At 49.0% G+C, this 27,930-nt stretch overlaps 1 protein-coding gene across 1 annotated transcript; it reads right to left on the bottom strand.

Moving 5' to 3' along the window:
* Positions 1 to 27,844, bottom strand: LOC122367893 (the record flags this gene model as incomplete). Its single annotated transcript, XM_043341420.1, has 18 exons — positions 27,774 to 27,844; positions 26,214 to 26,417; positions 25,719 to 25,824; positions 25,227 to 25,351; positions 24,582 to 24,758; positions 23,878 to 24,124; positions 22,945 to 23,106; positions 22,177 to 22,306; positions 21,799 to 21,880; positions 20,778 to 20,906; positions 19,299 to 19,381; positions 18,768 to 18,954; positions 17,903 to 18,289; positions 17,455 to 17,581; positions 16,704 to 16,848; positions 1,885 to 2,013; positions 621 to 738; positions 1 to 119 (listed from the first exon to the last, which is right to left on the bottom strand). Coding segments are annotated over exons 2-18 (2,492 nt in total), but the record flags the coding sequence as incomplete, so codon positions are not given.
* Between the last annotated feature and the right edge of the window lie 86 nt (positions 27,845 to 27,930).

The following is a 27,930-nucleotide window of genomic DNA, read 5'->3' as shown; positions in this document are numbered from 1 at the left end:
CTGGGCGGTGCCCAGACGGCCGTCTCCTCGACCTCCGCCTGCAGCGCCGGTCCAAGCTCCAGGAACAGCTCCGACTGAACCACCTCGGGGTTTGTGGCCACAAATTCCAGCGCTGAACTCTGTAAGACAGCAGGTCAGGTCACAGGTCAGGCCACAGGTCACGTGTCGGGTAACAGAGCAGGTCCCAGCTTTAAGAACAGCTCCGACTGTACCACCTCGGGGTACAGTCGGAGCTCTGTCGGTAAGGTCAGGTCATATCAAAGGTCACATGTCAAGTCATAGGACAGGGCACATCACTAGCAAAAGGCAGAGCAGGTCGCAACCTACGTCAAGACAGGGCCCAGAATTTCTGATTTCGCCGTTTGTGGATATAAACTTCAACGTTGAGCCCGCAGAAAAGGTCATATGAGGTCAAGTGTTCCAAGTCAGGGAAGGACAGCCAAAGATTGCCACATAAGGACACGACACAAATAAAGTTTGTCCCTGACCCTAAAAGCTAATTGAGGGTGTGACCCGTCTCCTAAGTCACCCCACGCCAGCCAGGCGATGTGAGACAAAGACCAAAGTTGTACAAAAGATACAACTTCAAAGTGTCCACCATCAATGCGGTCGTTCATTACCTTCAGTTTCCGGGCGTTATACTGTTCAGCTATGCTCAGTAGGCAGCAGACGGAATCCTCATCAATGTGAGTCTCGAGCAGAGCTTCGCACGAGTGTTTGAGATCATCCAGCTCATACCTGCGACCAATGAAAAGCGGCGTTACAAAAAGGTGGCCAATCAAAGACCCCGGAACGACGAAGACTCGTCGAGTTCAGCCAATCCAAGATGATGGTAGTGGTAGATTAATTACACTTAATGCGATGAACATATCCTGTCATATTATGAAATCAGCAGATAGCACAAGACACTATAATCGTTCATGTTCAGATGTCTGGCGTATCAGCGGCATTAGCAAGATTCAAGGACAATTAGTTATACAAAGACTAGTCCAGCTTATTTCATCATATGCCGCTATAATCATTACAAGTTAATCCCCTAATGTCGTTACTCTGCAGTATTAACGGAAACGTCACTTCAATCCCAGGATATTATCGTCCGATCATGGATAAAAAACATACCACTGCAAAGGCGTACAACGATGACACAACATGACACATGTACAAGTGTTTCTAATCCCACAGTCATGCAGCATATCCAAACTCTCCCTTCCCCAACTCTGTCGAGTTTCAGTCCCCCTCCATTTCCAGAAGGGTTATCAGGTCCCTTCTGAGATTAGCACGTCTGGAAGTTATCAAGTCTCCAAAGGTCAACACCAGGGATGTCAATCGGATACCAACTTTTTGGTATACCGATACCAAACATACCGACTTGGTATTTGGTATTTTAATCCTTATGTGTTTGGTATTTTGTTGGTATTATGAACCCTCCCTAATGTATAAAAGGCTAAGAAATCGGTAAAAAGTTGGTATTTCCCCCATGTTCCCAAGCTGGTTTGGTTTCGGTATTTCCCCGCGGTTTTGATAGGCATTTGGTTTGGTTTCGGTATTCCGATTTTCCGTAATTGACATCACTAGTCAACACCTCCCACCAGAGTTCAACGCGCCCCTAGAGGTCACCGCGTTTCCCAGGTGTTATCTCCCTATCCGCAGAGGTCAATGTGCCCCGAGGGGCCATCATGTCCCCAGAGGTCAATCCGTTCACTCAGAGGTCACCGTTGTTCTCCCAGGGTCACAGCTCACAACCTCGAAGAGCATCCATGCTGCCTCCACTAAATCAGTCCACTGCGTTCCCAGAGAGGTTGCCCTAGAGGTCATCCCAAGGTCACCATTGCCCCCAGAGGTCAGCGCGTGCCCTCAGAGGTCACCATCCCCAGGGTCACTGACCGGTCAGCCAGCACCAGAAGCTCCATCAGCTGTTCGGGCGGCCAGTTTTCGGGTGTCACGTGACCGCAGTACACGAACTCCAGCATCGATCGAAAGATGGCGGGAGAGGCGTCACAAATGGACACCTGCCTGTAACAGAAATGGCGGGAGAGGCGTTACAGATGGACACCTGCAACAAAAATGGCGGGAGAGGTGTCACAAATTGACACCTGCCTGTAACAAATATGGCGGGAGAGGCGTTACAGATAGAACCCTGCCCTGTTCTACACTCATGCTTAGAACACATACTAGTTTTTGTGCGTCTCTTTGTGATTTTTGCTGCCTTTAAACGTGCGCATTAATTGACGTCATTCGTGCATGAAACTGTGTGTGTGTGTGATAGGTTGATCGGAGTTAAGCCATGGGTGTATGGTTCAGCGTCCTCAACCTTTGCCATGTAAATGGCACCACAGCCTCGGCTCCAGAGTCTCTAGGCATAAATGACATGCATGACATTTAGCGCAGCGAGGATCCGTTCGAAGCCTTGCATGGCTTCAGTACTCCTCCAGCTCCTAACTATCCCAAAAGCATCTATTCTACTTTACAGTTTATGCCCAACATCAATAAAAAATGAGTAGTAATTATTTACCTACCATCTCTTGCTTTCCCTGACGGTTGCAGTTATATCCGTTTTAAATGAACACACAGCATCAGATATGTTGTTTTATTTCTAATTCAGTAATGCATGCACAAAATACCAATAGTCGAATGACCCAGACGTGAATAAGCGACACGTGCGCAACAAAAGGCTGAAATAAGTAAACGTCACGACTTGTGTTGAAAGTAAATCGACGATTTTTCTATATCATTAGCGGCGTCACTCTGAGGGCTTAAAGTAGAAAAGACAACACCGATTATGGACGGCAACTTCCCGAAGCCATCAAACGACATATTACTCCACAGTCGCGCCAGCACCGGTATCAGGCTTTCTCGGCGCCGGGGCAGACCTCAGTACCCTAAACCAGTAGTCCTTAGGGCCGCCGCACGCCTTCCTCGTAGGACAATAACACGGCGGCTGAGGGTATGGCGGCGCGGCACACCGGGTCGGTGGCAGCGTGTAACACTGCTGGCCGCTCGGACATCCTCCTTTACAGCCGATCGTCGTACAGCACCCCTGGTTTTTGTCATAGACACCGCCGACACCACAAGGGTCGGAATCCTTCGGAGGCTCACAGGCATAGCGCGTGGGGCAGTAGCAGGGAGGCGTAGGGACCGGGGGCGCAGCACAGGGCGTTGGCGGTTGCATTTTGCACGTGTAACCCACCGGGCAGCCGTTTATGCATCCAATGGTGGTACAGCAGCCCTGGTTCGGGTCGAACACCCCTGCCAGACCACAGTCTGGCGGAGGCTCGACTGGCTCACAGGCATAGCGCCGGGGGCAGTAGCAGGGAGGCGTGGGGACCGGGGGCGCCGCGCACGGAGTTGGCGGTTGCAATTTGCACTCGTAGTTCTCGGGACAGCCATCCTTGCATCCGATGGTTGTACAGCAGCCTTGGTTCGGGTCGAACACCCCTGCCAAGCCGCAATCCACTGGAGGCTTCACGGGCATCACAGGTAGGTAGGCTTGCACCATCATCGGCAGAAGCAGTAGCGGAAGCATGACGCCGCGAAGCGTCGCGTTGGAGGCCTTCATGGCAGCTGCGTCTTCAGAGCTTACGCTTCAGATGTTAAACGTAGCAGTGTGCAGCAGAAGTCGGACAAGGGCGAGCCTCACGACACGGCGGCGGTATATGAAGTGATGTGTAGACACAGAGCTATCACGGAACGCTCCTCTCCCCAGCACTGCCGGCCGGACAATGAAGCTGACGGCCGCCCGTGCAGCCCGGCTCGGCTTGGCGCGGCGCCGCGTGTTCGCAGCGGTACTGGTCAGGTAATGGTTGGCAGAGGGGAGAGATGGGGAGAGGGGCGGAGGTAGAGGGGGCGGACAGGTTTACCCCGGCCGTGGAGGGGGGGGGGGGGGCGTGCAGGACACACCAAAGGTCACGGACAAAGGATGAAGTTTGACAGCACGTGTAACGCAAGCTGTCACGGTGACATTACGTGACGCAGGCACGCTCACACTTTGACATAAGCAGTTCTGTCACCTATGCAGCGCTTTCACACTTTCAGCGCCGTCACAAAACTACAGAAATCGTGTGCAATAGCCAATAACAGAAATAAACCACGAAATTGAAAAGACACCCAACAGTTGCAATTCGCCGTGAGGCAAAATCGATATAGCTCAAAAAGTTTTGGAATTTTTTTCTTAAAAATTACACAGGAAACGTCAAATTGATGGGGAAGAAGGTATGCCAAGTTTCAAGTTGATAGCGCAAGCGGTTCATGAGGTATTCAAGAAAAACTGAGGGGGAGGTCGGATCCGACCCCCCCCCCCCCCCCCGGCGGTCGCGGGTTAATCTCGCGAGAGCCGTACTCGTGCGACCGAGAATGGACAATTGAATCTGCCACGTGTAAGAACCGAACTCATCCGCCGTGGTTTCCTTTTTCGTGCTAGCAAGGAATGAAATGGTGTTTAGGTGTGAGCTTGTACTTTTGCTTAGTGGTTTGAACTAGATATTCTATATTTTTATTTCGCATTGTATATGACGTGGAAGCCACGAAACCCATTGTATGGAGGTTCCGCATAAACGTCTGTCTGCCTGTCTGTCTGTCTGAGAAACGGCTATAAATTCTTCTACCTCCACAAAGACCTGTGTAGCCAAGTGGTCAGCGCGGGGGGAGCCGGCGGGGCGCTGTGACCGCCGCGACAGGGAGCACAGGGTCTGTGCGGCACCGGCGGTGGAACGACCCCGACCGCCCCCGTTCGTATGGGTGTATGTGCGTCCATGAGTACGTTCACGTGCGCGTGTATGAGATCGGGAATGTTGATAAAACGTGACTGACTGAGAAAAGCTATACATGAGAAATTAGGGTCCTTCCTCATTTATTGGAAAACTGAGAGACAAAAATGTATCGCAGAACATATCAAAACATAAAAGTACTCACCGCCACCAAACGACGCCACTTCGGAACAGAATGTCTTGACCCTACAAACGAAACGCAGAAATAAACGTTGCAAGAACTTAAAAATAGCATATATAAACCTAGAAAGGGCACTGACCCGTGACGTCATCTCGACGGTGTGCACTGTGCAAATTTCAACCCCCTATGACATACTGTCTGCCCTGTAGGCGAGTCAAATTGAACCCACTACACAGCGTGGCGGACAAACAGAAAAAAAACAAACAGACGGATCCTGTTCAAATTGCAAGATACTGACATGAACAGTTTTCCTGTTAGATCGAAGGGCGTCTTACCCCAACCCGGCGTCTTACCCCACTCTCCCCTGCTGACGTGCTGACGTACATCGATTGACGTGCTTTACAGCCGATGGTGGTACAGCACCCCTGGCTCTCGTCAAAGACACTGCCGACACCTTACTAGTTAGAATCATCAAGCGGCTCACAGGCATAGTGTTGAGGGCAGCGGCACGGAATGTAGAAATCCGGGGGCGGAGCGCACGGGGTCGGCGGTTGCAGATTGCACGCGTAGCCCTCTGGACAGCCGTTTATGCATCCGATGGTGGTACAGCAGCCCTGGTTCGGGTCGAACACCCCTTCTTGACCACAGTCCGGCGGCGGTTCGACAGGTTCGCACGCCTTACGTCCCGGACAGTGGCAGGGAAGCGGCGGCTCCGGCGGGGGTGCGCATGGAGTTGGCGGTTGGAGCTTACACTCCTGTCCAGACGGACAAGGGCTTCGGCATCCCTCAACGGTACAGCATTGCTGGCTGGGGTCGTATACGCCTCCGAGCCCACATAAAGACTCGTTGGCTTGCGCGACCAGCGGAAGAAGCAATAGCGTAAGTATGACGCCCCGAAGCGGAGCAGTATGTGTCTCCATGGCAACTGCGTCTTCAAAGCTTCAGCTGTGGATATCTAGCGAAGCAGTGCAGAGCTGATGTCGCACAAAGGCCTCACGGCAGGACGGCGGTATGCAGTAATGTGCCGACAGAGAGCAAGCACGGTATGGTCTTCCCTCCAGCACTCCCGGCCGGGTAATGAAACTGACGCCCGCCAGCCTACGCGGCAACGGTTCGGTTCGCTGCGGTGTGGCGGTGCTGGCCAGCTAATGGCTGGTAGAGGAAAGGACGGGGAGGGAGGCAGGAAATAGAGGGCAGGGTGGACAGGCGTACGGCTCTCGCGAGGTTAAGCGGTAGGTTTTGCACATTTACATTTCCGGTTATATCTCAGAAACTAATCGATCTATATGAACACATTTTACACGACCATGGCCGGCTTGAGAACCAACAAGCCGATCGCATCTTCAACACGTAAAAGCTGTCGGACGGGTGATTAGACCGCCCTCGGAGACGGGTCCGGCACTGCGTCCGGCAAAGACGGTGGCGGAGAAGTGAGTGGTGTATTCACAGAAACATAGGTTTTTATGGGGTGTCGGGACGCCATCACGTGGCCGGGTGGCCGACGGCCAAGAGCCGACGGTCCCGTGTTGCTGGGCGCCCCAGACACCCAGACGGAAGACAGAAGTGAGCCAGACGGTGAAAAAGAGAGTCTAGACAAGATAGGGAATTGGGGCCTCCATCGGGGAGTGGGAGGACATGATTTCCTTCTCCACAAAGCTTAAGACGACGAAGATATAGCCTGAAGTACACTAAATTTTCTAGGTGCAAAACCTACCGCTAAAACCCGCGAGACCTGTACCTCGGCCGTGGAGAGGGAATGTGACGTGCAGGACACACCAAAGGTCACGAACAAAGGATGGGGTTTGTCAGCACGTGAAATGCTGGCTGTCACGCTGCTATTATGTGAAGGAGGCACACTCGCACTTTGACATACGCAGCACTTTCAGCGCGGTCACAAAACCAAAGAAATCGTATAAAATAACAGATTTAACGCATGAAGTTGAAAAGATACCTAACAACTGTTAGTCGCCCTTAGGCTATAGCTAATCAATATCCAATGCCAAATGTACATACAAGTAAACACCAAGGCCCACTACGCTTCGTGCAGCCAAGAATGCGATTTTTTCATCAAATAATGGACCGCATATACAAGCAAGCGTCTCACACAGGCTATCTGGCCTTGTACTCCCCACATGAAAAAGTGCAAATAAAAGAGCATGAAGCCATGAAGACAATAGCCATCGGTTGCGATGTTCGTTCCATTGTTTGTTAATAACACATCAGTCATATTTGCAACATAAAGGAAACATTATACAATATGCAGCGTTAAAGGCGAAGCGGGGAGGGAAATTGGCAGATTTATTCATTTCATTTATGCCGCATCATTGTTTTTAATAGCGAATGCCTTCCCTCTTTGGATTCACCGGTACGTGCGTAAAATGCGGTACGTAAAATGCGCGGATTACCTTCGTCGAAAACCCACAGATCACATCAGATACGAATCTGAAACAGGTCCTATGTTCTAGAACAACTACGCAGCGCAAACACGGACGGGATTTCCAAGCGGGATGAGGCAGACCATAGCCCGGGGCGGGGCACCCATCGCTTCCCTAGCGAGCCGGCACTGGGGCGAGCTAATGTTGAAGGCCGAGGCCATGACGGACATACAGGGTGTCCCATAAGTTCGTTCTCACCTAAATTTTACGTTTTTAGGCTTTCTTGCTTAAAGGCACGCTGAAATTGGTTCGTAACTGAGCTTACATGGTTGCCATGGCTGGTAGAAATATGCTCCACAGTAGCTAATTTCTGTAGACAAAATAGTTTTTGCTAGAGAGCCCGCTTCCTACAGAGACGGCTAACGCCGCAACATAGAGGTCTCCGATACGGGTACGTCTCAGTATTTAGTCAGCACGTGACCATTCGCGACGATTGAGGGTGATTGAGGCCTACCAGTCGGTAGCCAATATCCATCGCTAACTGGACGCACAGTCAGCAAGTGACGCCGATGATTTGTTGGGAGTCAATAACTGCAAGTTTATCCTCTTTCTAGCCAGCCCTCAGGAATGAGCCAAGTGGCCAAAACTGTGTGGCGCCAAAGTGGCCATCAAAAAGGTCAAAGGGTTAGAAAGTTGGTAAACAGACTTTTCAGGATGGATTACCAGCTGTCTAAGAGTGTTCTTTCGGGGTACATAACTCAAGGTGACTTAAGCTTTGCTTATCGGAGGGCTCAAAACAGTCAAAAACGTCTTAAAATGGCCAAACATGAGTTTCGTTATGCCTGAGGCTAAACAAAACTAGAGGGCTGATGACATCAACCAGGTCATCTGGACTAACTAGTCCACGTTCGAGATGAAACACCCGTCCAAACCCGAAAACAACCCCATAAGGGCGAAGGAGGAGGCCTTCATTTCGTCCCGTTATGTTCCTATGCAAAAGGCCAGGGTCACTGTGTTGTGGGGTTATAGGCGTTCTGGAGTTGATCAAGTTACAAGTGGCAACCCGGAAACAGTTTTGGGAAGCAGAATGCTTTTCCAAGAACATCTAGGAGGAATTTCAGCCCTCAAGCTGAACTCGAACCGCGAGTATGAACACATTTATAGAGGAGAAAATGGCATCCGGGAGGTCGTAGGCCCATCTTCAGGCAAGACAGTGCATCAGTGCACAGGTCAAGCAGAGCTTAAAAGCGGTGCAAGGAGACTGTGACAGGCGTTTGTGGCAAGATCACATGCCAGGCACCTCATCGGATCAAAATTTCATAAAAAAATTTGTTGGTTATGCTGAAGTTGAGGCTCGTTGAAGCGTAGCGCTGTTCCAGCCTCGAGGAGCTCACGGCGCATGTCAAGTCAGTCTGGGTTAACTTTAAGCCTGCTATGCAGCCAAACATGCCGGTTGGCATGCCGCAGCATGTATTCATGTGTTTGCCTATTAAATGGGGAGCACATTGAGGGGTCATAAATATACCAAAACGCAATGTACTCTGTTTCACATGCAAACATAATGTGAGAACGAACTTATGGGACACCCTGTACGCAGGTAGCTAGCTAGCTACTCGTAGAAACGATGCATTGAAAAAGATTGAGCGGGTAGGGGAGCCAGTCCTGCAGTGCGAACGCTGAGTGCTGACGTTCGTTCAGAAACAAAAACAGTAACATACTCGAACAACACTAAATAAGTACTTGGGATATGAGCATCAGTAGCATAACGGCGCCATAAGTTCAACGATAAAACTTCCGTGCCGGTCAGGCAACGATCAGTGTGTCGAATATATTATGCCATTGACAAAGGAATTACGGTTTACAGTGACTGCAATAGAAAACATGTGTCATTGTCGAGCTCACTGCTCCGACGTTTTTTCGTTTTATTTTTCTGCGAAATTTGTTACGTGTACAATAGCGTATTCCCCGCTAATGGTAGATCCAGCTTGCGATTCACAAACAATGAATGATGCTACGTCAATGACCACATGGTATTGTATTTTAATGAAAACACAATGGAAAAAAACACGGTCAGTGGCGTACGTTGTGATACGATGACAATGACAATGGCGTTTGACCTTGAATGGATAATGGATACTATAGCCCGCACCCCGCTGGGGGGGGGGGGGCTAATCTGCCCCAGAATCTGCCCCCCCCCTCCAGTTCTTCGCCAATAACTTCTAAACACATTACGCCAGCGACGTCAAACTTTCAGTACCTTATCATACATCAATTTGACACGATCCCTGAAAATTTGAGCGAAATCCGTCGGAAATTTTTTGAGAAATTGACGTTTTTGTGACGTCATGTTCGCCATTTTTGCCTCAAAAACGGCAAAATTTCAAACGCCGCTAACATCTTCATTTTTAAAGGAATTAAGACGTAACAAAAAAGGTTATACGTGATTCTACTTTGTCTATCAAATGGCTATCTCGGTTTTTGAAATTTTTGGATTTTGGCCCAATTTTTTTTTTCTTCAAAAAAACTGACTTTTTTGGGAAAATAATTATAAAATCCAAAATTATGAGTGTATAGAAAAAACCGGAATATATGTCAGAGAAGTAGTCTATGTGCACCTACATACCAAGTTTTAGAAGAATCGCAAAAATGTGGGAGTTATTCAAAATTTTATGACGTCACGACACACAAATTTTTTGAAAAAAAGTTTTTTTTTGAAGTTCTAGACCTCGTACAGAAACAAAAATAGCACCATTCGATTCGCCGTGAAAAACTGCATCATATAGACACCTTTTTAGGCCTTAACAACCAACTTCAAAATTTGACCTCACTTGACCTGACCTTGACCTGACCTCGACCTGAAATTCATCCAGAGGTGGTCCATATCACTTATTGAGTGTGCCTATTGAATTCTATGACTAAAATGACCCATAAAACATGTGTCGCACATGCCCTTTTCTATCTTTTGTTTTTGGTGACCTGACCTGACCTGACCTGACCTTGACCTTGACCTTTGAATGACATTGTATGCAACGAATATTGTCTTGGTAGTCTAAGACCACGTTTTGGGCAATCAGTCTCAGTCCATTCTTCGGCAACTACGGTGCAAGGCCGATACTGTAGAAACTCGCATTTTGTACCCTTGACCTGATCTTGACCTGACCTCTGACCTACTTAAGCAAAAAAATTGGGCTCTTTAGATCTGCCTTGTTGAGAGCTTTCAATTGCCGTTTTCCCCGTCTTTCTACGACCATCGGTTCGGAAGTTAGACAGGGGGGGCAGAATCTCCCCCCCCCCCCCCCAGCAGGGCGCGTATGGCTGAATAGCCCAGCGGGGCGCGGGATAGGTAATAAGCATAACCAAATAAAAATGACAGCATTATTTCCTCAATTACCGAGATAGTAAATACGTAAGACAAACCGACTTCATATTGAACGCAAAACAAAAACTCGTTTGTCATACGCATTTATCTGTCCAATGTCCTCAGTAAATAATAATAAAGGTGACAACAGATAATACAGCTGAAATCGGGTCAAAAAGAAATAACCTACACTGCACAGCACACATAAGCATCACACACGCTTCAGCTCTTATCCAATCATTACTCCATTATTTAGAGCTTCAAAAAATATCAAGAGAGACATGCATCTATTTGCTCCTGAAACGTAACTTTAAAACCGTTGCGGCAGCAAAAAATAGTTACAGCTTTTTGTTCACGGTTAGTTTCGTGGATTACAGTGACCCCACAACAAGACATGACAAGCTAGCACACAATTTCAGAGCCGGCGATGAAAACACGACAAGGCTGTTGTTTTGGACGACACTGAGCTCCGAACCAGTTCAGTCACGGATAATCATAGAAATTATGAAATTTGGCAAGTGATGCAAGTCGTAGATGTCGTATGATATGTCGTAGATGACCCTGACGTGGGCTGTGTTTTATAGAGTGGAAGATTGATTGTGAGGGCATTCTGTAATGTGTAAGGTATGTACATTATCAAATGAAAAGAATCATTAAAAACTGGAGTAAACTGGATGTGCCTTTGAAAACACAAGTGTTGCAAAGGCATTATCAAAACCGGCTAGATATATTTACCCGGGGACACCAATGGATGTTTAAAAAATAATAATCTAGCCGACCCATTTGGAAAAAAGAGAAACAAGAATGTCGTTATCTTAGCACACAGGTGCCGAATCTCCTGCCCTTTCACGGATCCGGTCCAGGCAACCCTACATGCTTTCAAGTTTCACGCAACGCAAAAAGTTGCATTGCGGTAAAAAATCAGAGACTAAAACCTTGGTGCAGCGCTGGAATATTACATGTCAATCATGTGAAGTTTACGAGTTGCTGCTTGGGTTACTGCAACCTCTTTCAAGACTGAGAATCGGTATAAACAAAACAGCAGACTCCGCAGATAATATGCTCAGCAATCTACAGGACATCATCCCAAAGTAAAACCACGGACGTATAAATAAACTGGACCCGCAACCACCTCCATTCAGGTGAAGCCGACAAGGCGCCATTTTACGTTGCCAAAAAACCGTGCTCTGGAAGGTCATCGAGCCAATACAATTAGAATTGCGTCCAAACGAATGATCGGATCGAGATGCTGGTGGTACCGTTCGACGGGTAATTCCTTGAGGCAGGTGATGATGGATGTCACATGTCACCCGGTGTCACATGGCGCGTGCCACGTGCCGACAAACTTACAAAGGGCAAAAACCTTTAAGTGACGCTTCAAATCAAACGAAGGGCGGCACAGGTGCAAAACTCACAGGTCACATGTCCCAGTGTTCGACCACTAACATATGGTATGCTCGGCATCAGGGGGTGCGGAATGCACGCGCTAGTGGCGAAAAACATGTTTTGAGGAGGCATCCTCCGATTCCGGAAAACCTTGACCTAGGCACACCAAATTTGGCACACTGACACTACTGGACACGCGCTTTAAGGTGCTGTACAAATAGTCGTGCTGGGGTACACGGTGTACGTGCTGTGCACGTGCAAACCTTTTGATGTTGCACTCTGTGTCACATATGCGGGTAGGGCGGGTAGCGCTGGCAAGCTCAAAGTGCCAAATTTACACAGGCCACCCAGAATGCATTCCAGCATAGTTATTGAGCATATCCATCTCCTGGTGGTCCCCAAAGGTGCGCTCTGCACGTGCAAAAAATTATCCACGCCGGGCGGTGGGGATGATTGGACACCCTATGTGGATTTATGTAAATATCTCGAAAACGGCGTTGTGTAGCGCCGCCGTTTTTGGCACACCTTTTCATACATCTTTTTTTTACACATGCTGCGTAACTTTCAGAATTAGGTCACTCAAGGTTAGGTCATCAGGTTACGTCCAAGTGACCTTACCTTAGGAAAAGCCCGTCATAGCTACACAGACTGAACAATCGGTTTAAAACGTGCAGCGATTGATAAGAGCAACAGTATATACGTAGAGTACCTCTACCTCGGAATTTCAATCAGTGGTGGCGGAACACCTTCAATTAAAGGGGGGCACTGCCGACTTTTGGTCCCATTCTTTCCATGCAACGCCCTATGGGCGTTGCATGGAAAGGGCTATGTTGAAATGCCAAAATCAAAGGGGGGCACGGTGCCCCGGCGCCCCCTCGTTCCGCCACCTATATGATTTCAATATCACTTGCTTGCTCAATGCTCATTGCTCAGCTCGTATTGAAAGAGCACTGCGGCACAGCATAGATGCAGGCGCTTTGCTACTGCCATCTATGGGTGAAAGATGAAGATAATGGTTATTGCGGTACCTACAGTATTACAGTATTACTGCAGGCGCAAACAACGTAGATAACAAAGATGACTATGCTGCGCTGCGATTGAGGCGTAAATTTGCGTTGCTGGGTAGCAAAAAGTTTAGGAGCCCGAATTTTACAACATAAATGATTTGCCGTGCTGGTGGTCTGAGGTCGCAAAATCAACAGAACCCTAGGTCAGTGATATTGAAAATTCGAGGTAGAGGTAGGTACTCTACGTATATACTGTTGATCTTATCAATTGCTGCACGTTTTAAGCCGATTGTATAGTCTGTGTAGCTATGACGGGCATTATAGTTTTTCCTAAGGTAAGGCCACTTGGACGTAACCTGGACCTGGTGACCTAACATTCAGCGACTTAAGTCTGAAAGTTATGCAGCATTTGTGAAAAAGATGTATGAAAAGGTGTGCCGAAAACGGCGGTGCTACACAACGCCGTTTTCGAGATATTTACATAAATCCTTAGTTATTGCCTGATTGTATGGGGCTCGAATTATGAATGTAACCTAATTCCTATCATCACTGCGCAAAAGCGAGCGATCAGGCTCATAGCTGGTGTGAGTCGCCTGTCCCATACCTCCCCACTCTTCCGTGAACTTAAACTTCTTAAGCTTTGTGATGTCTTAAACAAACAGCTGCTTCTTGTTTTACATGACTTCCTCTTTGACCGGTTACCTGATGCTATTTCGGTTAGGTTCTCCTTGTACATAAGTAATCATTCTCGTCCAGTTCGTAATCCCAGGCACTTCAATGAGCTGGTCTCTACGGACAACGGGGATGGGGTGCTTAATTATCGGTTACGCAATTATCGTTTATTTTCACCATTTTGTAGAGCACCAGTAATCTGGAACCAAGTAATTGCCTCGCGTATACCTAACCTTCGTGATATCCCCTCCAGTAAATCCCTTTTTAAGAAATGTCTTATGCATATCTTCATTGATGACTATTAGATTTTCCAATAACTCAGCTGTATTACTTGCTCTTGTCTTCTTTCTATTTACCTTTTTTTCCATATTTACTTTTTTCCCTGATAGTTCTGATCCACCACCACCACATCCGTTGCCTCCTTGACTTATTGGCGTGCAGCGGGACCTCAGGAAGTTAAACAACCTATATCCCGCTGCACTTAGCCAAACACATTATGTCTAGTGTTAATCATAAACGGGATTAGCATTGCACTCCGTTTAGCATGTATGTATTGTTAGTTCATCGATATAGGTATACATATTTATTCATACATGAATTCATATACAGATTTACAATGGCCATTCAACACTACGCTACTCAAGTTTTCTTTCCAATTCTTTAAATACCCCAGCATCGTAACAGTTTGTACCTGCCTACGTTCCCGACCCCTGAACGATAATGTGATTGACCCCGGCCTAACGTTCCTCTCCGACCATCTGCCCCTACAGCTGAGCTACACGGCTGGACAGGGTCCGGTCGAAGCCCGGTGCCATGCTGCTGGGGGCTGCTGCGGCCTGCGACGGATGGCGGCTGTTGCTTCCGCTCCCTGAGGAGATGCCGTCCTTGTGGCGCACAGGGCGGCTACCCACGGTTACAGCCCGATGGCTTCATTCTCGGGACACGGCCCGTTGGATGTGCGACGACCGGCACCTTGCGACCGCTGCGGTGACCGGCAGCGGTGCCCGCTCTCCTGACTTGACAACGGACTACATCTTCGTGCCGCCATGGGGTGGCGCCACTGGTGGGACGAGCGCCACTGGTGGAGCAGGCGCCATCTCTGAGGCGGTACAGCCGACCGGCTGGCTAACGGCGTCGAGCGCCTGATGAATGCTGCGCTGAGCGGCGATACTGAGTCGCCGCTCTCGAACTGTCGACGTCCCACTGAGCTTGTTGGACATGACTACGGGGCAGCCGACTAGACTACATCCTCGGCCGCGGCCCGTTGGATGTGCGATGACCGGCACCTTGCGACCGCTGCGGTGACCGGCAGCGGTGCCTCCTCTCCTGACTTGACAACGGGCTACATCTTCATGCTGCCATGGGGTGGCGCCACTGGTCGGACGAGCGCCACTGGTGGAGCAGGCGCCATCTCTGAGGCGGTACAGCCGACCGGCTGGCTAACGGCGTCGAGCGCCTGATGAATGCTGCGCTGAGCGGCGATACTGAGTCGCCGCTCTCGAACTGTCGAAGTCCCAGTGAGCTTGTTGGACATGACTACGGGGCAGCCGACTAGACTTCATTCTCGGCCGCGGCCCGTTGGATGTATGATGACCGGCACCTTGCGACCGCTGCGGTGAGCGGCAGCGGTGCCCCCTCTCCTGACTTGACAACGGGCTACATCTTCATGCTGCCATGGGGTGGCGCCACTGGTGGGATGAGCGCCACTGGTGGAGCAGGCGCCACCTCTGTGGCGCTACTGCCGACCTTGGACCGGCGGGATGACGGCGTCGAACGCCCGATGACTGTGTGCTGGACGGCGATACTGAGTCGCCGCTCTCCGGGCACCATCCCCATCGACCAAGGCCCGGCTGGTGCTTGGCGCCGGGTGCCGGATGGCCGCTGCGCTCGGCGGCGGTGCTGGGTCGCCGCTCTCTGGAATGACCGCTGACTCGTCTTTTTGATCTCGTCTTTGTGTTACCGTCTGGTTAGGCACTGTCAAACTCCCCAATATAACCTTTAACACTAACTGTCCGTATTCTAACAAAACTAACATGTGAATCCTTTCCGACCAATCCCGTTTGACAGTGCCATAAATTATGAATTGTTCAATGTGTGATCCCAAATTATAATCAATAAACGGAACGGAACGGAACGGAAATCCACATAGGGTGTCCAATCATCCCCACCGCCCGGCGCGGATAACTTTTTTGCACGTGCAGAGCGCACCTTTGGGGGCCACCAGGAGATGGATATGCTCAATAACTATGCTGGAATACATTCTGGGTGGCCTGTGTAAATTTGGCACTTTGAGCTTGCCAGCGCTACCCGCCCTACCCGCATATGTGACACAGAGTGCAACATCAAAAGGTTTGCACGTGCACAGCACGTACACCGTGTACCCCAGCACGCCTATTTGTACAGCACCTTAAAGCGCGTGTCCAGTAGTGTCAGTGTGCCAAATTTGGTGTGCCTAGGTCAAGGTTTTCCGGAATCGGAGGATGCCTCATCAAAACATGTTTTTCGCCACTAGCGCGTGCATTCCGCACCTCCTGATGCCGAGCATGCCATATGTTAGTGGTCGAACACTGGGACATGTGACCTGTGAGTTTGGCACCTGTGCCGCCCTTCGTTTGATTTGAAGCGTCGCTTAAAGGTGTTTGCCCTTTGTAAGTTTGTCGGCACGTGGCACGCGCCATGTGACACCGGGTGACATGTGACATCCATCATCACCTGCCTCAAGGAATTACCCGTCGAACGGTACCACCAGCATCTCGATCCGATCATCCGTTTGGACGCAATTCTAATTGTATTGGCTCGATGACCTTCCAGAGCACGGTTTTTTGGCAACGTAAAATGGCGCCTTGTCGGCTTCACTATCTTCCATAGGAGGTCCATTGGGATTGTCAGTCCAGTTTATTTATACGTCCGTGAGTAAAACACAGCAAACAGCTGAGCAATCAGCTGAGCCTTCAGTTCCGCTGAACAATAATCAAAACATCGTCCACCCAGAACCAAAACAGTGCCTCAAACGTGACTTACCTGTCGATGCTCTCCTTCATTCCCGAAGTGAGGACCCTCCGCAACCAGGACGACCGTGCTGCCACCACCGGGCCGTGTGCCAACAGAACTGTCTCCTGCTGCCCAGAGATGGCAGCACCGTGACCGCCCAGCAGCGACGGCACCACTGCGGGTGGAGAGGGAGAAGTTGTAAATGGAAGAAAGAGGCCATCCGAACCATCGGTCAACAGTTCAGTCATTTTCCATCCTCACAATAGTCAAATCCTTCTCCTCCACGCCTATTTCTTCTGCTCCGGGCTGGATGGTCGCCTTTATCAGTTGTTATGTAGCTTTTCAGGAGCTGACCCATCGCTCGATGGGGTGAACGTTAGCGGGAATAGGCACAGCCTAGTGTCTCTCGAAACGGGCTCAGCCTCGGCGGCGAGCCAGGGTGCCCGCTCGCACTAACGTCTCCTCCCAACTGCTATGAAATTTCAGGCTCTGAGAGAGATGGTCTCAGGCCGAAAGAGCACAGACCGTCTCCTCCCAAAACAAGCAAATCAATCAAACTCTAGGTGATAAAAAATGTTTGATAATGCCTAAAGAAGTCTTTGAAGCAGTGTTTCTACTTAAAAAAGGAAAATGAGAAGACTTCCATCCGCATTGGTCAGACAAGGCACAAAGAAAGGTGCAATATTCAATCTGGTTGTCAAGCTCGTTTCCAGCCAGAATCCAAGGAAACACTCATAAATCACCCCATACAACCTCCCCCCGACAATTCCAATCGACTAACCCGGGTCTCCGCGGACAGTGAACTGCAGATCGGTGTCTCGTCCCGACTCAAACAGCTGGTGACAGCGGCGGGCGAGTCCACTGTCGCGACTGAGGGGAGGTCGCGTCAGCGCAGACACCAGTGACAGCTGCCGAGAGACAAGGGGAGCAGGTTAGCCAAACGGCATAGGCCCTGTCTATCTGTCAAATGATGGATGGAGTTAGAGAGCATGAAATAAGTTTAGCTTTCTACCCAGTCCCCTGGCTTCTCGTAAGATTCAACAAAAACAATGCAACGCTGCTAAAGTGAATGCATGCGGAAAATGATTGCCAGGAAGTCACCACATTAGGTAAAAACTAACTACTCCAAGCATTTTAGGCATTTATCATTAGGCATTTATCATAAAACAATGCAACGCCTGATGTATCCAATTCATTAATGTGAAAGCGCACTGATCGCCATCACTTACTGAATCCGAGTCATTCGAAGCCGGAGACGAAGAACAATTGCTCTTCCACGGATCTTCCACCCCCAGTCTTCCCATTCCTCCATTTCCAGCCATCTGATTGGTCCTCACACCGCTTCCCACGCTCTGATTGGTCGTCTCGCCGCCGCCTGTCTCCTGATTGGTCGCCGCGCTGTCCCCAGCTCTGCGATTGGCTACTCCGTTGTCTCCGGCGCTGTGATTGGCCGCCGCGCTGTCTCCCGGCTCCTGATTGGCTCCCAGCGTGTCTTCCAGCAGTCCCAGTCGGACGAGCGTGGCGTCCAGTTGCTCTCCTCCCACCAGGAGTCGGATGTGATCGATCAGAGGACGAACCACCTCCGCGTGCTGACGCAGCAGCTCCATTATGTGGTGCTGGAATGGACAAACGGCAGGGTCAGACAGACCCATTACGTGGTGCTGGAGAGAGGATAATCAGCAGGGTTATACAGCTGCATGACTGTGTTGCTGCACAAAGGATAATCGAAGAGTTAGACACGACAAAGAAATTGTTTCTATAAGGCATATCTGAGAGTTGACATACCGGAGAAGTAAACTTCAACAATCGGCATGTGCACGATTCGCTCATGGACCTAAAAGTCCATAAGTAATTGCATTAATGTTAAGATTTTCATTTCTGTCATTCGCACAACGCATAAAAATAAGTTCCACAACACAGCCTTAACAGTCTTGCTTACACTGGGATTATAATCAGCCTTTCCACCCAAGCCCGCCCCGTTTCTCTGCGTTGTCATTGACAATATCCCATACCTGTCACTCTCCTTTGCTCGACTCTGGCTGTCCCTAGATTATCCAACATCGACCCCTCCTATCCTTCCACCCCCTTACGTACCACGCGGCTGGCAGTGGCGATAAAGTAGAACTTGAACTCTCGCCAGGTGACATGTTGCCCGGCCAGTTCTGCCGCCTCATCCAGAGCGGCACACGCCATTAGGGCGGGCAGCTCGTCCAGAAGCCTCTCCGTACTGCGGGCTACCAGCCGCGCGCCGCCCGCCTCACCGACGGCGGAGAGGTACTCACTGCCGGCGGAGCGGGGTTCGAATCTCAGCGGTGGCAGGAGATTTTGTTTTTAGAAGAAATGTGAGATTTGGTTGGCACATGTAAGATGCATTGCAAGATGCACGAGATGCACCTTGCACGTTGTGTCTAAGTTCAGCGCAAAATTATATAAAACACAAAAAAATGAGCATAATCGTGTTGTGAAATTATCCAAAAGTTGCATGGCATAACAGTGATATGAATGCAACAGATTGACATGACCCATAACGAAACGATTGGGAAGTAGCAGTGGACGCCTTCTCCTAGCCACTGCTTGAGCGTACCTAGAAATCCGTACAATTTACGTAAATCAATGCTTTGTTACCGTTTCTGCAGGATATAGATGTTGGCCCGAGTCAGTCTTTCCAGAAGAGTCTGCAGACACAACATAGTTCGACTCCGAAGCACCTGTGAAATAAAGCAAAGTTCATGTGACAAGCCTAGTGTAGCGTCGCAGGCAGAAAATACGATGGCAGGCCAGCACTATTTACCAGTAAAACGCCTTTTGGGCGAAGAACGAGCGAGCGAGATAGTGAGCCCTGCACGTGCGGAAGGGCGAGAGGGTGCTTCCAACGGGCTTGCGCAAAGCAACCTTCTAACTGGTCGCTAGCGGTGTGCCAAATTTGAACGCAATCGGCCCAGCCGTTCCTGAGATCTGGAAGCGGCATTCTGCACGTGCGCACGTGCAAACGGGGTCCAAAAGGACTTTTGCACCGCACCCTACTAACTGGTCCCCAACCGTGTACCAAATTTGAGCGCAATCTGCCCAGCCGTTCTCGAGATCTGGAAACGCCCCCTGCACGTGCGCACGTGCAGTAGCACCCTAACCGCAACACATGGGAATGCATTGCCTGGTGGGCGCCTACCTGTATGCCAAGTTTCAGCGAAATCGCCCCAGTAATTACCGAGTTACGGAAATGGGAACATATTTGGCACCTCTTATTGTTGTATTTTGCACGTGCACTGGGGGTGACCCTTATGCATCGAGAGTGTCCTATTTTGGGTAGAAGGGATGCTGCTACCCTACAAAAATTACCGCAAGTCAATCGCTCAAGCGGCTGCTGAGATATGAGTCTCTCAAAATCACTACTTTTGCAAAACAGCTTGAACACCCTTGACTTTTCACGTGGCACGTGCCACGACGGTCACTGAGATGTATCAAAAGTAATCAATTACGGGGTAGAAGGGATGGGGCTACCCAACAAAAAAGACCGCAGGCCAATCGGTCCAGCGGTTGCTGAGATATAAGCCTCTCAAAAGCGTTACAGGCCGGGCCGGGCCGGGCCGGGCCGGGCCGCTCATACTGAGATTTTTCCGTTATATTGAAAAGACTCACTTCGCTCGCTGCGCTCGCTCGCTCGTAAAAAAATTAACATGCGTAAGTGCAAAACTAACTTACGAAGCACTGTACCGTAGGTCTACAAAATAAGTCCTCACCGTAATGCGGGCAGGTGGCGCCTGAGTAGCACTCAGGCGCTAACAGCTGCCCACTGGTGACCCGCTCACGGCGGGGACTTAGTTATTTTGTAGACCTACTGTACAAAGCCAAGCGGAACAAAACTACAACAGCAATCGCCGTATCGAATGGAATTCACTTACCCTAAAAAAAAAAACAATACAAACCTGAACAAAGCATCTCTGATTCCAGAATCCTTATAAAACATCCAGAATAACCTTAATTTAACAACCTTCGCCAAACAAAGTAGAAGACCCGTCTGCAGTTCCACACCCCTTACCCGATAACTTTTCTACCACCTTCACTTCCCCGCTAATCCCTCCGTTCCCATCTCCTTAATTTCCTTACATAGGTGAGTGATCCATCCCTCCGAGCGGCCGCGGGTCCATCGGGTGCCGTCATTGCGCCCAGAGCCGCCTCCAGGAATGTTTTACTCTCCTCCAGTAGAGTTGATATGGTCACCGCCAGCCACTCCAGCTAGGGAGCGGAAGGTACAGATCGTCAGTGCTTGTTCCAAGATTTGACAATGCGTTGTAAATCGATTGTAGGGCGATGTAGATTCAAAATATATTAATGAACTAATGAATAAATAAATGAATGAATGAATGAATGAATGAATGAATGTGCCGACGCTCTGGTCCCTCTAATGTCATCTCATCAGCTGGTTCTCAGCTTGGCTATGGTCTCCTTCCCGAGACAAAAAGTTCTCAACAGTCTGGTCATCAAACTGTCGGGAGGTAGGCAGGACCAGTGGTTCATGGCACCAGACTAGTCTCAAGTATGGTTCCATAGCCCAATAGTCCTGCCTTCCTCTGACACGGAACAGTGGTCTGACTCCTGAGTCATGCTCCCCCTCCCATAAATCAATGGTCCTCCATACTTCTGAGACGGATCGGACGGCCAGGTCGCACCGCTGCGACTGATCATCCACCCCTCACGTCCAATGGTACTAACTACTAAGGTTTGGCCACCATCCCAGACCAATCCGGTCCCTGGTCCCCACCCCAAACCAATGGTTTTCAGCCCTGTTCCCCTTGAAAGACCACTGGTCCTGAGGCCAGTTTTACCAACAGAAAATAGCCGCCTGCCGGAATTTTTGCCTAAAGACTGCTTCACATATTACGGCGTAAACGGTAAAGCCCTATCCGCTTACGTGCCCATCGCGTTTACGCTCCGTATGTGAAGCGATCCTTAGGCAAAAAATTCCGGCAGGTGGCTATTTTTCTGTTGGTAAAACTGGCTTCAGCTTACCTCTGTGACGGGGCGGGCGGCCAGGTCGGCCTGCTAGGTCTAAAACTCTCCACCCCAGGGCAGCGCTCCTGACCTCTAGTCCCTCGCCCTGGTACAATAGACCATTGGTCCCTCTTACCTCTGAGACGGAGCGCGCCGCCAGGTCGGAGCGCTGCGTCTGACTGGCTGAGGAGAGCAGCGTCCGCAGACCGTGTAACATCCTGACAAAGAAACAGACGGGAGGGGAAGCGTGGCATGTTCAGAGACTAATGACAGTCATGGCTCCGTTTATTCACACAGCAGAGATCTATATTATAGCGTCTGATGAAGAGCGTTTGGCACTATATTGTAAGGCTTGAAACTTAGCCTTGGACACAAATCTTCTTTACTTTTTATTTTTACACTTCCACATTCTGACTGAAAAAATGAAAGTCGCACAACTTACGGCTTCCAAACGATTGAAAAATGGCCACATGCCGGGGTCCTGGTGTAATTAGTAATTGTGAGAAGCGCTCACCGTTGCAGCTCGGTGAGAAACTGGGGCAGACGGGACTGGGCGTATCTGATGATCTCACGACGCTCCTCCGACCCCAGTGCCATCTCGTGGTGGCCGTACAAATCAAACGTCAGCGCCAGTTTGCTGAGACCTATGGAATATAGAGCCATCTCGTGGTAACGAGAATGACAAGCTAATGAACTTAGACGAGCGACAACTGACAAGAGATAATAAGCATGGGAAGTTATAATTCTCAAAATAAAACTTAAAGTTGTCAGAAAAATGCAACAGGAACCATATGAACCCACCCCAAGGTAATTGTGCAATATTTCCCATAATCATATATTTATCTATACTGTATACTTCTGTATGATAAAACCTTTATATCCGCCTCCACTGTACATTTTTTTCCTAAATTTCCGTCGCGGGTTGCGACAAAACCTTCAGCACCCTCCCGTCCATGGTTGTGGATTTCCGCCGGGATGGGGGTGCCCAAGCTCTCTAAATTCCCGCCGGCTCGGCCGGCTTGGGTTTGCAGCCGCAACCGCCGCAACAGGCGGCGCGGGTCAGGGTCACCGCGGCAGTTTTGCTGCGCCCGGGCACCCCAGCTCAGCGGAAGTCCACACCCATGCTCCCGTTAATCAATCTTAAACCAGCCCTGAAAATGTCATGACCCTAATTAAACAAATCGCATTTCATCTTACGTTGTGGGTTGTACACGACCACCAATACCCGTCTCCTCCAACATTCATCATTCCCTCACACACCCAACCACCCCGTCGTACGCACCCAGCGCCATCTGCTGCAGACAGAGTCTGGCCAGAGCCGACAGCTGGCTGGGACAGGCCAGCACGGACTCTGCTCCCTGGCGGGGGCGACCCACCGCCTCCGAGAGGGCTCCGTTCACCGCGCGGCAGCAGGATAGCATGTCGGCCACCAGACGGCGCAGGTCTGTCAGGGGAAGAAAGCAGGACTCAACCAGGGGCGGAGCTTCCTATATAGTTGGTGGGGCGGCTGCCCCACCAACTTGGTACTTTTTGCCCCACCAATATGCGTTTTGCTCCACCAACTTTAGCTAATTTTTAGGACTTCGTTTCGCTGCGATTCAATCTTTTTCGCGTTGATGAGCTTTAGAATGTCTATGTAATGCAAAATCTTATATCTGTAGTAATAGGGTTTGATTCAGTGTGGCATTTTATTCAACTTGACGATCGGACATTGTAGGTTTGACGGCTTTTTGACCCACCAACTTCCCCAGACCCTGGTAAAGCTCCACCCATGGTCTCAACCAGCAGTCGCACAGAGGTGCAGGTGTCGGGAAAGGAGAGTGACAGAAGACTCAGACAGAGCGAGCAGCGGGACGGCATTTCAGTCACCAGACGGCGCGGAAGTAAGGAGGGACGGGTGCAGTGTGAAACGCACAGAACGTTCATGTAGCACGAGATCTCGTGACAGTGCAGAGAGCAGGGATGAGGGGCATAATAAAACTCCAACGATGCACGGGGGTAAACTAATATCTTAAACTCAGCTTTCCGTCGATTGCAATCCTTTAGAGAAAAGAAGCTCAACAACATTTCGAGTTTTCATGCAATCACAGTTGATACACATAAGCTCCAATCATATGTTAATGACTTGACCTATCGTAGCAGCATATTTTCATAATTTTGTTTAACCGCAACGTGGCCACCTAATCTCTCTGACCCGAATCCCGCTCCCACATACCGTCTCTCAGCGTCACATTGGTCAGGTACCGGCCGCACAGCTCCGCCAGCGGCCCCAGCTCCGGAAGCTGACGCAGCTCTCTCTGTAGCTCGGCAGCCACTGTCGGCGCCAAACCCTCCGGCAGTGACTCCGTGTAAAGATAGTGCAGAACCGCCCGCACGGCCGGCGCCGGCAGATGGCGCAGCGGATCGGCTCGCCAGTCTATAGATGGCGCTAGTAGGCGCAGAATCTGGCTGTGCGCAGCAAACTGCCGGTTGAAACATACCGTTGTGAATAGGATTAGTGGAGACCCGCGGAATTCAAAAGTCACACCTGACGCATCTTTTATGAGCTCAAATATCACTTGGGTACAACATTCCATGCAGGCTGCAAATTTGTAAAAACACACTGTGGAAACCCTACAAAGCAATATGAAGTTGTGAATTTGCCAGCATCCAATCGAAAACGGCGAATCGCCGGCCTTCTAGAAAACCAGAAGCGAAAATTCAACTGAACAACATCATATTGTGCAAAATAATGCCCTTCAAGATAATGGCACTTCAGCCATCTCAATTACAGCCAGCTCAATGGTGGGCGGTGGCTAGGACGATAAAACCAACAACAGTTCTGAAGCCATCGAAGCATGTCAGCATCTGCCGTTACGGCGAGAGCCAAGGGATAAAAGTGCCCCTTCACACAAGACACAACCCGTATTCCGATCTCACCGTGCTGCCATCTGCCGCCGTGACGGCGACATCCGAGTACACGGAGCAGCCGATGAGTGGCGCCAGTGAGAACGGATGATCGGGCGGCGGCTGGCGGCAGGGCACGCGCTGACACTGCAGGATGCACCAGGCCTCGCAAGTGAGAACCATCAGGTCCTGAGGCGTCGGATGGTCCACCTGTCGATAAAAGGGCGGGGTGAGTGAAATCATGGATCGTTGAACAAAACTGTGTGGCGCAATGATGTGGTGGCGGCCCAGGTGGCCGCCTTAGGGCCCTCCAGAGCTACTGTGCTTCGTCGCGGGACCCCCACGGCCAGAAGGAACTACAAGAACAGCAGATCATTGATCGCCTATGGGACGGATGAAAATAGGCACTAAAGAATATGAAGAGAAGAGAGGTAAATAGCACACTGCCTGCAACGCAAGGAATAAAAAGACAGCATTGATTGAGCATATGACCGCATAATGTGTTTCTTGCCTTCCAGACCACGAGGAGACCCAAACTGACCCCACAGACCAGGAACATCCATTGACTACACAGACTCAACTATAAACCTCAAATGAGATCCTAGCAAAGCAAGGCCCTCAATCGGACATAACGACCATAACCTTTAACAGCGCACACCATCTCAACGCCCAACTGACCTTAAAGACGACGACGTGTCCCTGGACGGCTGCCAGCATCAGCGAGCGTCTGTCGTTGTTGTACGAGTGGTCGGTGACGAGGTCGTACACCTCACACCGGAACAGGGCGCAGTCCGACTCACTGCCTGAGGCGGGACAACAGCAGGGGTGGGTCACTTTGGGGGCTCGTTTATCGTTTCAAAGGTCGCCAAAGGCTAGGTTGAAGGTCAGAGACTTACTGATGGATGGTTGCCAGCTGACTGAAAAGTGTTTGTCTGAAGACATTGGATGTGAATAACAGTTGGGGCAGTCTCACTTGGTAGAAAGCGTAAAAATGACCCATCGAGGTGGCATGCCCAAAAATCCCAATAAAAAAGAGGAAAATGGAAGAAAATGCAGAAGTTTGAGCTGCCCTCGATCATTCACTAGTAGGTAGTCAGGAGATATAGAAAAATGAGTTGTTTTATATTGGCTCACTGACACAGATGCAGACCATTAAAAAGCCACAATTACCCTCTGGAAGGATCCATGTGACATCTCCGCTCTCATCCAGCTTCATCTCTGTTCCCTCCAGGGCTGACTGGCAGCCGGAGCCACACAGCGAGATCACCTCCACAATCTGGCAACACAGTATAAACAAGTTAGTGCTGAACAGGGAATGATCAGGGCAATCAAGATGATCCCTGCATTAAACAGTGTGGTTGACAATATTGCACCAGGATTTACTGAAATTTCACTTTTAAGTTAGGTACATAACTGGTATCGTTATCAGTTTTTTGACAACCTGAGTTTGATGCAAAAAATCAGCAATTTGACATACACTGAGCCTGTAAATCAAAAGGCCTCCAAAAATGCTGACATAACAATTGAGCTGCACTGTAGTTTTCTAAGAATCCAAACTCCATGCTGCAGTTTTTTATATACCACCAATCAAGATATAACTTCACAATTTCTTTAAGCATTTATAGCTAACAGTCAAGAATAGATAACACTGTAAACTTGACATACCTTCCATGCTCCAACATAAGGGTCATTTGCAACTGCCATGGCTGTCTTTCTGAACTCTGAAGAACTTGAAATCAAAAGAGCACCAATTTAGAACACTGCAGCTGGATTTGCAGACCCAGATCCAAGATCATAGAAATGATAGTGTGGGCCCATAGAGCTCTCAGACCTCAGTAGCAATCATGCTGTCGTGCCTGTTTGAGCTCTCTGAAATCAAATGAGGGTCAGTTCAGTAGGTAAGTCATACATGTTTTGACTGAACCTGTTGGTGAATAAACTGAACGAAACAGAACAGAAGAGGTGAAACTACTTAGAAGAAGATAGACACTTAGAATATTTTCAGTTTTAATCCAAGCAGAGGAAAGAAAACTAAAAGTAGGGAAAGCAATAGCATGGATACAACAGGAGCAATGCAAACACTGTCCATAATGCATTGGAAGTTTGTATGGGGCATGGAAGTACCGATCAGTTTGTTAAATTTCGTAGTGAAACATTCTTCTCCTTTTGGCAAACAAATGCCTCTGTTTGCCTCAATTGCAATTCCAGTGCTCTTCTTTGTCATCAGCTTATAGTGACCATCCCACCTTAACATTAGTTTTTAGGTGAGATTGCCAAATTGGTAAATGTCAAGTTTAAGTCCTATGAAGATTTCATTGATAAATTTTTCATATTTTTACATTATTTGACATCCTGAATCCAAAAATGATACTAATATGTCTCGCAAATAAAAGAAAAAACAATCAAACCTGACCTAACCTTACCTAGGTACTTACCTATAACCTACCAACCTACAACCTACAAACCTACGCTAACTTAACCTAACCTACAAACCTACCTACCTACAACCCAAAACCTACAAACCTACAACCTAACCTAACCTAAAACCTAAAATTTTTGCTGTTTCATATTCGTATCAACAGCGTCACAATTGTAGTTAGGACCTAAACTTGACATATACCCCTCAGTCCCTGGCCTGCTATTCACGGTTTGGGCATTCACAACATCAAGAAATGTTTAAATTCAGAGACATTGAATTTCAAAATTGCAGTTTTCAGATTCCAAGGGGCTAATGCATTTGAATGCCCCTTATAATTTGTGACGTCAGTGCAAGTCTAGCGATTTTTTAACGTAACTGTAACACTAGAAGAAAACAGTTGCTGTGGTGCATGTGGCAGCACCTACCTATGTACTGCTTTGCACCCAAAATCTGCCATGCTTTTATGATACCAACTTATTGCGTCCAAATGACGCCATAGGAACAGCATAAGCCCCCAATGCCAATACCAAACAAAAATAAAAGTCTAATATCTCAAAACCAGTGAATGTTTTGGTTAAAATTTGCTAATGATCAATCATTTTTGCTCTTTCTGAGCCATTGTACATCACTTGTATGCCTATTCATTAACTTTTTTGAAGGAGGGAGGGTCCCTACTCCCTTTAGATCTTAAGTTGATACATCAGGAATAAAACAACAAAGATCGAGGGACTAAAATGCAATCAGCAGATCTGAAAAACATGGAATATTCATTTATCTCGGAAAACAAATTGAAATGCAATAATTACCGGAGAAACAGTCGCACTACTTCCTTTCCCATTTCTTTTTCGACGACGACACACATCCTCCCCCAGGCAATGAAATGATTTCTGCTAAATTTTGTTTTATTATTTCGATCATCACCTGCTGAAGGAAGAAGTCAACCAAACAAGGCAGACTCATAAC

This window comes from Amphibalanus amphitrite, unplaced genomic scaffold, assembly GCF_019059575.1.
Source record: "Amphibalanus amphitrite isolate SeventyFive unplaced genomic scaffold, NRLGWU_Aamphi_draft 000903F_arrow, whole genome shotgun sequence".
NCBI classification, from domain to species: Eukaryota; Metazoa; Arthropoda; class Thecostraca; order Balanomorpha; family Balanidae; genus Amphibalanus; species Amphibalanus amphitrite.
Note: the sequence above shows the minus strand (reverse complement) of the source record. Positions and strands in the feature narration are given on the sequence as shown.